Raw genomic sequence first — 12,136 nt, 5'->3', positions numbered from 1 at the left:
CAAAAACAACTAAAAGCTACTTAACAGAGGCTATGAATCAGTACAGCTTGTTCAAAATGAGTGAAGTTCCTTTTGTGCCATGATTTCTGAGACATGGATTTATTTTTTAATCATTTTCTATCTTTGCTTTATATTGGCTATACATGACCTTCTGGGTAAGGAGCTGGAGAGTGGGAATGTATAGCCCACTGAAATATTATAAAAAAGAGATCTAGATGAGGAGGAAAACTGGGTGAAAAACAAAACACAGGAAACTTATGAAAGTGAAAAAAAATATTGCTATTTTCCCTCCTGCTTTTCTATCTCCTGTTTGTGTCCAACCTGTCCCTCACCAAACATACACACACACACACACACACACACACACACACACATACACACACACACACACCATATTTCTCTAGGGTAAAACTCATTTTTTCTGTGTTCTTTAAAATTTCTCCAGTCTTTTTTCCCCCTCCATGAGTCTGCCTTTCAGAGGTCTCTTAGAGACCAGTGACTTCTCTCTGTGTAGAAACAGATTTGTTCACTTTGGCCTGGCTTAAAGATTCTGAAGGAGTCAGTTCTGCAGCTCCTTCTCTCACTCCCTCACTCTCTCCTCCCCAATCCTGGCTGAAGCAGCAAGTCAGTCAACCCAGGGAGAGACAAGCACACAAAGATTCATTCACCTTCTTCCAGTCCCTCATCTCTCCTCCTTTTGCCCAAATTCACCCAGTGAGTTGGAGCATTTAAGAAGAATCTTCTGACAAGAAGACCGAAAGGAGAGAAGAAAGAGGTATGCTATTTTTTTCTTATAATTTTTTTTCATTAATTCTACCCCCAAATACTCTAGACTACAACAGAAGTATAGTGATGTGTTGAGTGGGAAGAAAAAAACAGAGGACCTGTGACATGATGCATGGACTGTGAAAAGAGTCTTGCTTCTATGGAAAAAAAAACTTTACATTAGACCATAAAAAGAAAAAAATTAAAAAGGAAGTGTCAGTCCCTTATCTGGAAAAGTGCCCTAATTGAAGGGTTCGAGGAAGCTGCCTTTTCTCTGCTCTTCCTTATCGATAGCCATATCCATTCTGAATCTAATCTCACTCAAATGGACCTCACTAGTCTGCCCTTTGGATAAAAAATACATGCTTTTATTTTTAATGCACTCATTATAACTGTAGATTACTTACTCTACGTGAAGGTAAAGGCAGTCTCTAAGAAGTGAATGTTTGTTTGTAATAGTCCAGATTCCTAAAAAGAAACTAGTATGAATATGTAAATAAATACAAAGAAGGAATTCAGTACATTTCTTCTTGGAATCTCCAGTCTGGAACAATACAGTGTCTGTCTCACCAAGATAAAGGGATCACTTCTTCCCCTTGGGCTTATAAAAATTCCTCCTTAAAATTCCTTAATTATGTTACATGGGCTGTGAAAAGCTCTCCCAGATGAGAATCCTTTTCTGCAGTGATGATGACTTATTGTGACAGGGACAACAGATAGAATGACATGAGGTTGAAACTAATATCATTTTCTAGCTTTCTTTGAGAGGCTTGAAGGTAGCTCCTTTTTTTGGAAAGGAAGCTGCCTCTTCTCTGGTATTTCCACAGATGAAAGTTCTGTTCTATTGGGTCTTTGAGCCAATTGTGCTTGGGTTTGTTTTTTGTTTGATTTTTGGTTTGGGGCCCACACTCTGTGGTGCTCAGGACTTACTCCTGGCTCTGTACTCAGGGATCACTCCTGGTAGTGTTTGGAGAACCGTATGGGATGCCTGGGATTGAACCCAGTCCTACTGCACGCAAGGCAAGCATCCTACTCACTGCACTATTTCTCCTGCCCCACCATCTTGTGTTGTAATGAAGTTTGAAAGACTTCTTCACTTTGTAACTCCATTTATGTTCCCTTAACATAACTAAGAAGTTTTACTTTAGAACTCATTCTAACTCAATTAACAAGCAAATTAGAACGTCTTAGAAATAACAGTGATTTTCATCCTCTAGTGAAAGATGAATGGGGCACATTGGAGTGGACAGCAATTTTAATCTCTTCCAACTATAATTTTGATTTCCTAAATGCCAGTGAAATTTCTATTTGCTTTTTCAGCCTTTGCTTCTCTCTTGCTGTGCTTTGAAAGGAATATGAAAACCAACTGCCCTTTTCGTCTAATTCGTCAATGCTGCTTCATTCCACTGCCCTTAATACCAATTCCCAGAACTGACATCAGCATTCTTTATGGCTGTTGCACATAAATGTCTGAACACTTAAACTACATAGTGCAGTTAGCTTGTGCCATTAAATGAGAAAATTCTTCTTTTTAAAGTCTCCACTTAATTACCGCCATTCAAAAGTTTATCAGGGCCAAATACACTCATCCAATCAAAATTTGCAAATCCCTACCTACAGGATGGTGGCAATGATTTATTGCTTAATTGGAAACATCTTGCTCATAATTCTATATAGTTTGCATTGTTGTTTTAAAAATTATGCCAGTTTGGGGGGTCTGAATAGTACTGTACAACATTAGGAATGATGTTAATTATATAAAATTGAATTTAAAAAAACAATAAAAAACTATTTAAGGTTCTCTTGCTAATTCTTTCAGATCTTCATTTTTAACTTCGTTTTCTTCTGTAAATTTGGATGTACTCCAGGTGGAATTTTATGTACATGTACTTCCATTGAAAGAGGAAAAAAAACCACATAGAGCAGTTTGCTAAAAATTTGCCAAAGCCATTTTACTCTTGTTGGCACTTGAAAATATATGGTGTGGGTGGATTATCAAGGATTAAGTTTGGTGGCTCCTGATGAGAAAAACTAATGCATCACAGGAACGTACTGGTTCATACATTTCCCTCTTGCTAAATAGTAGTTAAAGCCGCTTGTCTGCATTCAAGTGAAGGAAGAGACTTTAATTCAAGTAGGTCATTTATAAAGTGTTTAAAACACACACACTCTCTCTCTCTCTCTCTCTCTCACACACACACACACACACACACACACACACACACACGAGCGCTCTCACACCCCAAACCCACCAGTAAGTCTTTGCCAGGTACGGAACTTTCCATCATAGTCTGTGACTAAGACTATGACAGAAATAGTACTGTACTGTGTGTTCTGGCATAGACAGTGAAAATCTGAAGACGGTTCCCGGCCTGGCCACGTACCCATTTCCTTTTCGAGAAATGTATATATTTACTCCTTTGGTGACTGTAACTTGAGCACTGACTGTGAGCTTAGTCTGGCAGCAGACACTCTCAGGGATGGGTAGGAAGTCACAGGAACAGACAGTCCTGGCGGTCGTGATGCTGGTGTCTTCTCAATCTTCACAGTATGGCCTGTCCTGACCTCAGCACATCACCTCTCCACTCAGTCTGTACTCACTCCCCTACAAAGCCCCCTGCTGTTCCAACTACCTTAAATACACTGGCATGGGACAGTAAGAGGTAAGAAGGTGATGATTTTGCATTCATCTGCTTTTAAGTGGCAGTGGACAGTGGAGACACTTCAAGGAACAAGTATTGAGATGTCTTTGTTCAAAACTATCCCAGACTCCCACTACTTTATACCCCACTCCCTGGCTCTCATCACTTTGGGGGCTCTACTTTTTTTCCTTAGTCTTGGTTGCTGATTTATAGCTTCTTGGTCTAGCTTCCCTTCCATTCAATCCATATATGTTCATTTTCCAATGCTCTATCCCTAGACATGTCTGTTTCTCCTTAGTATCACCTATAAAGTAAAGTTTAGTGAGAAATAATATCCCCTAGCCTCCCAAATACACTCATAATTTAGGCTTATTTAACAAATGTGTTTAACTTCGAAATATGTTCATAGACTATCATTTCCATTTGTCAGTGGCAATTTTTTATTTTCATTTGTCAGTCAGATTTTAGTTTCCCTCAGGTGGAGATCCAAATTCTGTGACAATATTGCTAAAATGGGCTAGTCACGATATGGTGACACTGTTTGTTCTAGCCTGTTTTACCACTTTAAAAGCAATTTTTCTCGACTAAATACACAAAATAATTACTCTGGGAACTTAATAGCACAAATTCTAGCTATTGTCACTATGTTTCCCTTCCCCAACCATTCTTATTCAATATTTCTCTGAAGGAACCAAAGCGTTTATCAGACATGCTAAGTGCTAGTTAGTGGTGTGGTTCAGTGGTAATGAATGAGACCCAGGCATACATGAGACCCAGGTTCAGTTCCTGGAATTGCAAAGCAACAACAACAACAACAGCAATAATAATGCTACTGATTTATATTGTAGATGGTCATAAGACATACTTGGAATAGCTCATTCAAAAAGGATAGAAAATATTGATTCCTAGTCTTTCTACCCAGGAGTTTCTAAGTTTCTAATATATAGAACTATATGTTGCAATTAATTCCATCTTCAAAACAGAAAAAAGGGTGAGAGATAGTACAATGAGGAAGATGCTTGCCTTTCATGCAGCTGGCCTGGGTTTGATCCCTGGCATCTCAAGCGGTCTCCCAAGTGGCACCAGGAGTAATTCCTGAGTTCAGAGCCAGGAGTAACCCCTGAGCAACCCTGGGTGTAGCCCAAGAACAGGAAAAAAACAAAGAAAGAAGGAAAGAAGGGAGGGAGGGAGGGAGGGAGGGAGGGAGGGAGGGAGGGAGGGAGGGAGGGAGAGAAAGGTAGAAAGAAAAAGAAAGGGAAAAAGAGAGATTAAGAAAGGTAGAAAGAGAGAAATAAAGAAGGAAGGAAGGAAGGAAGGAAGGAAGGAAGGAAGGAAGGAAGGAAGGAAGGGAAAGAAAGAGAAAGAAAAGAGAAAGAAAAAGAGAAAGAAAGAAAAAACATAGAAAGAGAAAGAAAGAAAGAAAGAAAGAAAGAAAGAAAGAAAGAAAGAAAGAAAGAAAGAAAGCACCAAACTGTTCTAATTTTTTTTTAATCTACCTCAGGGCTAGAAGTCAAGATGAAATTTGTGGTATTTTCTGTTACCATTGGGCTGTCTTTGCTGCTAGGCCACCAGGCCATGCCCACCAATCGCCTGTCTTGCTACAGAAAGCTGCTAAAAGATGGCAACTGTCATAACCTTCCAGAAGGAGTACCTGATCTACCCAAGACAGATGGAAATGTCCAGAATCATTTCTGGGCTGGAATGAGATGTGAAATGATCTGTTACTGCAACTTCAGTGAATTGCTCTGCTGTCCAAAGTAAGGAAATGCATTCATACAACTCACAGAGTTGAAATAAATGCAAAACAGTTGTTCATAATGAGTTTGCTTAAATTACCTCTACTTAGTAACATCTCCTTTGAACCTCAACTTTATCTAGAATCATCATTATTGTGCATGGAGCTGAATGTTTTCACTTAAGAAATGGGGTTTGACAGATTTTAATAAAACTAATTTAAATCCTGAAAATTAATAATACAGCAATATGATAAGCACTAGACTTCTTGTCTGATTTTTACCACACACCAAAAAATCTACTGATAACAGGAATCAACCTCAAGGTTGATCTTTTAAACCAATTTGAAAACTAATAAAAATCTTTAGATATAAGATCCCAATGAACAGGATCAAGTAATTAACGGGGCAGGAAAGTTTGAGAATGGTCAAAGATAAACTTTCTCCTTATGTTGGAGTAAACCTGAAATTAACTAGAACTTTGACCTTCAAAGTAGAAATTATAAGACAATAAAATATATCAATAAATGTTATTAGCTTCTGATTTTAAAATCATTTCCCCTGACTATTAAAGCATATCCAAATTTTATAATCTTGATTATTTCAGATGGTTACCTTTTAAAAATTTCTTTCAGCATTTGTCACCATACTTTCTTTCTCTCAAGAAAGCTATGAGGTAGAAAGGGACATATCCGTCTTATCAAGGAAAGGTCAGGAGATTAGGTAAATTTACCAGCACCATCACACATACCCAATAAATATCAGCACCAATACCAGAGTCCAGTTTTTTTATTTGGGTCAGGTGTTTTTTATAACAAGTTAGTCAATTCATAAAATGTGTCTCCCAGAACAATACCTTCAATATCACCTGAATTCTGGTTCTAAGAGCACATCCATACTTGGGCAGCAGACCAACCTCCTAAGTTAGAAGCCCTAGAGATGAGACATAGCTATTAGGGTCGAATAAACCCCCCTGATTCTGATGAATTATAAGGTTCAAAAATTACCATACTGAAAAATACTTTCAAACACTTGAGTTAAATAACTTAACAAAATGGCTTCACTTTTTCCAGGTAATACAAATGAAATGCCAATTAATGTTAAAATACCATGCTTCATTTTTATAAATATGAGATAGAATCCAAATCTACCAAATGAACTTATTTTATTATATAATTTTGTGGATGTCTGTACTATAGCTAAGAATAGATTATAATGAAAATGTGTAAGAATAGAAGTGTCAGTGTACAAAATTAATTTCTATCTGACTTTTTAAAAAGTTTTTTATGTTTTTTGGTTTTGGGGTCACACCCAGCGATGCACAAGGGTCACTCCTGGTTCATGCACTCAGGAATTACTCCTGGAGGTGCTTGGGGGACCATATGGGACGCTGGGAATAGAACCCAGACCGGTCGTGTGCAAGGCAAAAGCCCTAACCACTATGCAATCACTCCAGTCCCTTCTATCTGATTTTAAATAAACTTTCTTCCCAATTGCAACAAATTCACCTTGCTAAATATATTCTTCTCTATCCCCTGCAATAAACATAACTTTTAATTCAATATTCTAGTTCTTGCATTAAGATCTAATTGACAAGCGGTACTGTTTCAGTTTAACATATTCCGCATGATTTGCCAAACATATGCTGTGAAATGATTGCCATAATAAGTTTAACAACCAATAACTCACATAACTCACAAAAGCATTTTTGCTTGATGATGTGAACTTCTAGGATCTATTGTCTTAAAACCTTTCAAACACACTACAGAACTGTATTCTCTCTAGCTATGCTGTACATTTGATGCTAAAGACATTTCTAATGGGCTCTACTAGTGATACATCCTTGCATGTATATGCAATTTTGCAACAATTTTCCATATATACCTTACCTCATATGCGCTTCCTGTCAAGAGTAGAATAGCTTCCTATTTCTCCCATCCCCAGAATATCTAGAAATGTATTTCTTGTCTTTCAAATAAATTGTTTTATTCCTTCCCTCCCTTCTGTTGCTGATAATGCTGCTGGGTTTGGGTTTTTTTTCCTTCCTTTTTTTTTTTTTTTTTGCTTTTTGGGTCACACCTAATGATGCTCAGAGGTTACTCCTGGTAGTGCTTGGGGGGACCATATGGGATGCCAGGGATTGAACCCTGGTCGGCTATGTGCAAGGCAATCACCGTCCCCACTGTACTATCGCTCTGGCCCCTGATAAAGCTGTTGTAGTGATCTGGTGTTGCACATCCACCTGGCCACAGTGCTCACACACTTTTAGCTGTCACGCTTGCTGGAGGCTATTTACCAGGCTTCATCACTCACACACTCAGTCACCGTGCTCACAGGGTTTGCATTTTATTTTTTTTAATTTTATTGAATCACTGAGAGATAGTTATAAGTTTTCATGTTTGGGTTACAATCAAACACCCCTCCCCCTCCACCAGTGCACATTCCCCACCACCAATATCCCCGGTATAACTCCTTTTCCCACCCTCCCTCTGCCTCCATGGCAGACATGATTCCCCATAATCTCTCTCTACTTTTGGGCATTATGGTTTGCAATACAGACCCTGAGAGCTTATCATGTTTGTTCCTTTATCTACTTTCTGCACACATCTCCCATCCCGTTTCCTCCAGCCAATCTTTTTTCTTAGTGATCCCTTCTCTATTCCAGCTGCCTTCTCCGCTTTGCTTATGAGGCAAGCTTCCAGCTACGGAGCAATCTATCTGTCCCATGTATCTACTGTCCTTAGGTGTCAGCCTCATGTTATGTTGTTTTATACTCCACAAATGAGTGCAGTCCTTCTTCGTCTGTCCCTCTCTTTCTGACTCATTTCACTTAGCATGATACTCTCCATGTCTATCCATTTATAAGCAAAGTTCATGACTTCACCTCTTCTGACAGCTGCATAGTATTCCATTGTGTAGATGTACCAAAGTTTCTTTAACCAGTCATCTGTTCTAGAGAAGTTGGGTTGTTTCCAGATTTTGGCTATTGTGAACAGTGCAATGAACATACAGGTACAGATGTCATTTCTACTGAGGTTTGCACTTCTTTAGCTGGTGTTTGTGTCCCCTCTCTTCAGGGCATACAGTCTTCGTCGAGGCACACAGGTTACCACTGTGGTGCTCGCTGGGGCTCATGATGGTGCTCCCGTATATGCACACCGATAGAACAGCGGGTAGGGTGTTTGCCTTGCAAGCGGCCAACATGGCTGACCCGATTTCGATTCCTCTGCCCCTCTTGGAGAGCCCGGCAAACTACCGAGAGTATCTCGTCCACACAGCAAAGCCTGGCAAGCTACTCGGGACGTATTCGATATGCCAAACACAGTAACAATTGTCACAGTGGAGACGTTACTGGGCCCACTCAAGCAAATCGACGAACAACAGGAGGATAATGACAGTGACAGTGACACACACTTATGGCTATGATGCTCACATGTCCTTATTGCTATGGTATGAGCAGCGGGTAGCCATCCATTTTTTGTGCTCACACACCTCATTGTAGTATATCCAGAAATCACTCGTGGCACACATTTAAAGAGCAGAGTCACCAGGATTGTACTCAGAATATGTGAGGTACCAGGGACTTAAAGGGATAACCATATGCTTACAAAGCAGATGCTCAAAGTCCTTGCCTCTGGGACCGATAATATTTTTTATCTTTTTTTTTTAGGGCCATACCCATGGTAGTCAGAGGTTACTGCTGGCTGAGTACTTAGGGTCATCCTGGTGGTGCTCATGTGGTCCACACAGTGCTGGGGATTGAGTATAGGACTCACACCAGCTGCTGCCCATTGGACTAGCTCACCAGCCCTCTAATGTCCAATTTTCTTTTTTTTTCCTTTTTTTTCTTTTTTGGTAACACCCAGCGAAGCTCAGGGCTTACTCCTCGCTCTGCACTCAGGAATCACTACTGGCAGTGCTAGGGGGACCATATGGGATCCCAGGGATTGAACAGGGTCAGCCTCGTGCAAGGCAAACGCCCTACAGCATACTATCGTTCCAGCCCCAAATGTTCAATTTTCTGTATCTTACCTGTTGATTTAAGTATCATGGTCCATCCCATCCAGAAAAGAAAAAATACAAGGGTTTGAGATCACATAATCTTTTTCTTTATATAGATGATAGCATAGCTCATTGTCAAATGATTGGGAGCAGAATAGAACTGATTGCTTCTCAGTCTTGGTTGGTCTTTGTATTTTATAATCAGATATGATTACAATCATATCTGAAATTTTGGAAATACTGTCTATTTTAACCCAGGAAAGATTAATGTATACCTTGTATTTCAGCTGAATTTAAATATGTTCTCTTTATTTTCAGAGATGTGTTCTTTGGCCCAAAGATATCATTTGTGATTCCTTGCAGTCATCACTGAGAATCTTCCAGAACTCCAGAGAATGCCATTCCTAATTTCCTGTAAACTCCATTTAATCAGTGTAACTGTATTCTAGTTTTTACCTAGTACAATAAAGCACAGACTCCATAAATTCTTGCCTAAGACAAGTAAACTTGTATTAAGTAGTAATACAGTGTATTCCATTTCTTTTCTCTCTGAATACTGTTGGCACTGCTCACATTTTTGGCTAGAAATTCACTGTCTCAGTAATCTTGTTCCCCAGATTCAGGCTTCATAACATGAAAAGTTCAGTTCTTAGTTGACAGTTGTCAATAAAATATACTTAAATGAAAGAACAAGGTATATCTTGATGTTCTTGAACAGAAAATTAGAAGTTCTTAAATAAAAAGGGAGCCAAAACAGAAATGTCTGTTCCCCACAGTAGATTACTGGCGCTGGGCCACTCCCGGGGGGAAAAGGTGCTGTCCCTCTGCCTCCTCCCCCTTGGCGACTCTGTGGCCACCATCCTCCAGAGGCCATTGGACAGTCAGGCTTGGGTCCGCAGTGATGAGACGTGTGGGGCCTCACAGGATGGAGGTGCAGCCAGCCCTTTCCTCCCTGCCCTAATGAGACCCTGGGTCGCCACTCATGAATGGCCTCTTTGAATCCTGATCAAGCTGCTTAACAGCCATGATCCCAGAGACTCAGGAACAAATCTCGGAACCCAGCAGGTTTCGGCAGAAATCCCTTCAGATTTAATTGTTAAAATTTTGGAATTCCAAAATTGTGCAGCCACTACTGCGGTCGTGTGACATCATATATTATTCATAACCAGCAACAGAAAACAAATTGTCTACTATTGCCTTTTTGGCAGATCTGAGTGTTGGGGTAAAATCCCAAATAATAATGGTGTGACTGGTGTCAAAATTTTGAATGTAATCAAAGAAGAGAGAGAGTAATGTGGAAATCACCCACAGGTAGGGGAAGGGTGTGGGATGGGGGATATAAAAGGGAGCCACAATTTGAGTGAAAATCCTTTGGATTTTAAGAACACTTTCATTTTACTTTCTTTAAAAACAACAAACCCTTCATAGGCTCACTTTTCAAATCCTAATTCAAGTTTAAAATTTAAAAAAAAAAAACTGGGCTTGGGAGATAGTATCGGGGTTAACACATGTGCCTTGCATGAAGTCAGCATCTAGTTTGATTCCAGACATCACATATAATCCCCTGAATACCATCAATAATGACTCCTGGGAAATTTTTTGCCAGAAGGCAGGGGGAGGGTTAGAAAGGGGGAGGATACTGGGGACATTGGTAGTGGAGAATGTGCACATGTGGAGGGGTGGGTGTCTGAACATTGTATGACTGAAACTCAAACATGAAGGTTTTGTAACTGTATCTCACAATGATTCAATTAAAAAATTCTAAAAAAAAAAAAACAAAGAGTGACCCCTGAGCACAGAGTTTGGAGTAACCCCAGAGCACTGCTAGGTGTAGTCCCTCAAAAAGGTATCTATTAAGGCCAGAGAGTACAGCAGGTAGGGAACTTGCCTTGCACACGGCCAGCCCTGTCAGGAGTGATTCCTAAGAATAGAGTCAGGAGTAAGACCGAAGCACTGCCAGATGTGGTTTAAAAACCAACAACAAAGAATTAGTCAAAATTCAGGTAGAATTTTAAAGTGTTCTAATTCTGAGGCCTGTAATCTACTTGCTCTCACAATTCTTTTCTTATATCTTTTTTCCTCTCCTTCCTTCCCTCCCTCCTTCCTTCCTTCCCTCCCTCCTCCCTCTTTCTTTTTTCCTTCCTTCCTTCCTTTCCTACCACTGTTGCAGCCAGTCTAGCCCAACTCTCTAAATCAGTTCTCAGACTCTGTCTTTAAAATTATGATACATATTCCTGATGTATCCATGATTTTTTTCTTGAGAATAACAGAGTACCCTAAAAAAATATGTATTAGAAGAGACCTAAAAATTATCATGAATTTTAGAAGTAAACCCAACAGACGCATGTGAAGTCTTTCCAATGGTGACAGCAGCTATGAACTCCAGACTTCGTTCCTATTCTGAGAGGCATACAGGGACTAGAGGCTGTCAGGAGTCATTTCAGGAAGTTCATGCTAAAAGTGGGTTAAGTATGTGGCTAAACGCCTGCTCAGATTAGAATTGGGGGATGTGGTGATGAATAAAGTGGGTGAGAATGCCAGAAACGTGTTTGCTAACCAAAGGGAAATTGTGACAAACAATTGAGGATGTGTGAAGTACAACACAATGTATTGTGGGGGAAATTTTGAGGAGTATTGTACCAGGGAGTCAATCCAGAAGATTTCACTGTGGGAATCAATGTGACGCTATTTCATTGGCAGATATTCTTGGAGGTTCCCAATCTGTTTCTGAGACCACACCCCATAGAGTATCTGATATTTCTTCAGGACTCAAAAATGATCATTAAATAAAATGATTCAGAGGTAGTCACAAGTCCGTTCCTCTTAAAATAGAAATGTTTTCAAATAGTAGAAGCTCCAACTAAACTCTATGAAGGGGGTCTGAACGATAGGGCAGGAGATAGGGGCCTTGCCTGTACAAGTCCGTTCCAGGTTCCATTCTTAAGGACCCCACTATGGTTGTGGTCCAAAAACTAAGAAAAACAAAACAAAGCC

The 12,136-nt window shown here is 39.8% G+C and overlaps 1 protein-coding gene across 1 annotated transcript; it reads left to right on the top strand.

Annotated features, from left to right (window-relative positions):
- The first annotated feature begins 645 nt into the window (after positions 1-645).
- SCRG1 (stimulator of chondrogenesis 1) lies at positions 646-9,552 on the top strand. Its single transcript, XM_056114397.1, has 3 exons — positions 646-775; positions 4,909-5,164; positions 9,461-9,552. Exons 2-3 carry the CDS (start codon positions 4,923-4,925, stop codon positions 9,513-9,515), a joined length of 297 nt encoding a protein of 98 aa, XP_055970372.1. The 5' UTR covers positions 646-775; positions 4,909-4,922; the 3' UTR covers positions 9,516-9,552.
- The last annotated feature ends 2,584 nt before the right edge of the window (positions 9,553-12,136 follow it).

This window comes from Sorex fumeus, unplaced genomic scaffold (genome assembly GCF_029834395.1).
Source record: "Sorex fumeus unplaced genomic scaffold, SorFum_2.1 ptg000024l, whole genome shotgun sequence".
Lineage (NCBI taxonomy): Eukaryota > Metazoa > Chordata > Mammalia > Eulipotyphla > Soricidae > Sorex > Sorex fumeus.
The sequence above is the reverse complement of the archived record's forward strand: the minus strand, read 5'-3'. Positions and strand labels throughout refer to the sequence as shown.

Excerpts from the sequence above, each read along its gene's own strand:
- SCRG1 (XM_056114397.1), top strand. The coding sequence starts at position 4,923 with ATGAAATTTGTGGTATTTTCTGTTACCATTGGGCTGTCTTTGCTGCTA. Across the intron at positions 5,165-9,460 it reads GAATTGCTCTGCTGTCCAAA|AGATGTGTTCTTTGGCCCAA; the intron begins GTAAGGAAATGC and ends CTTTATTTTCAG.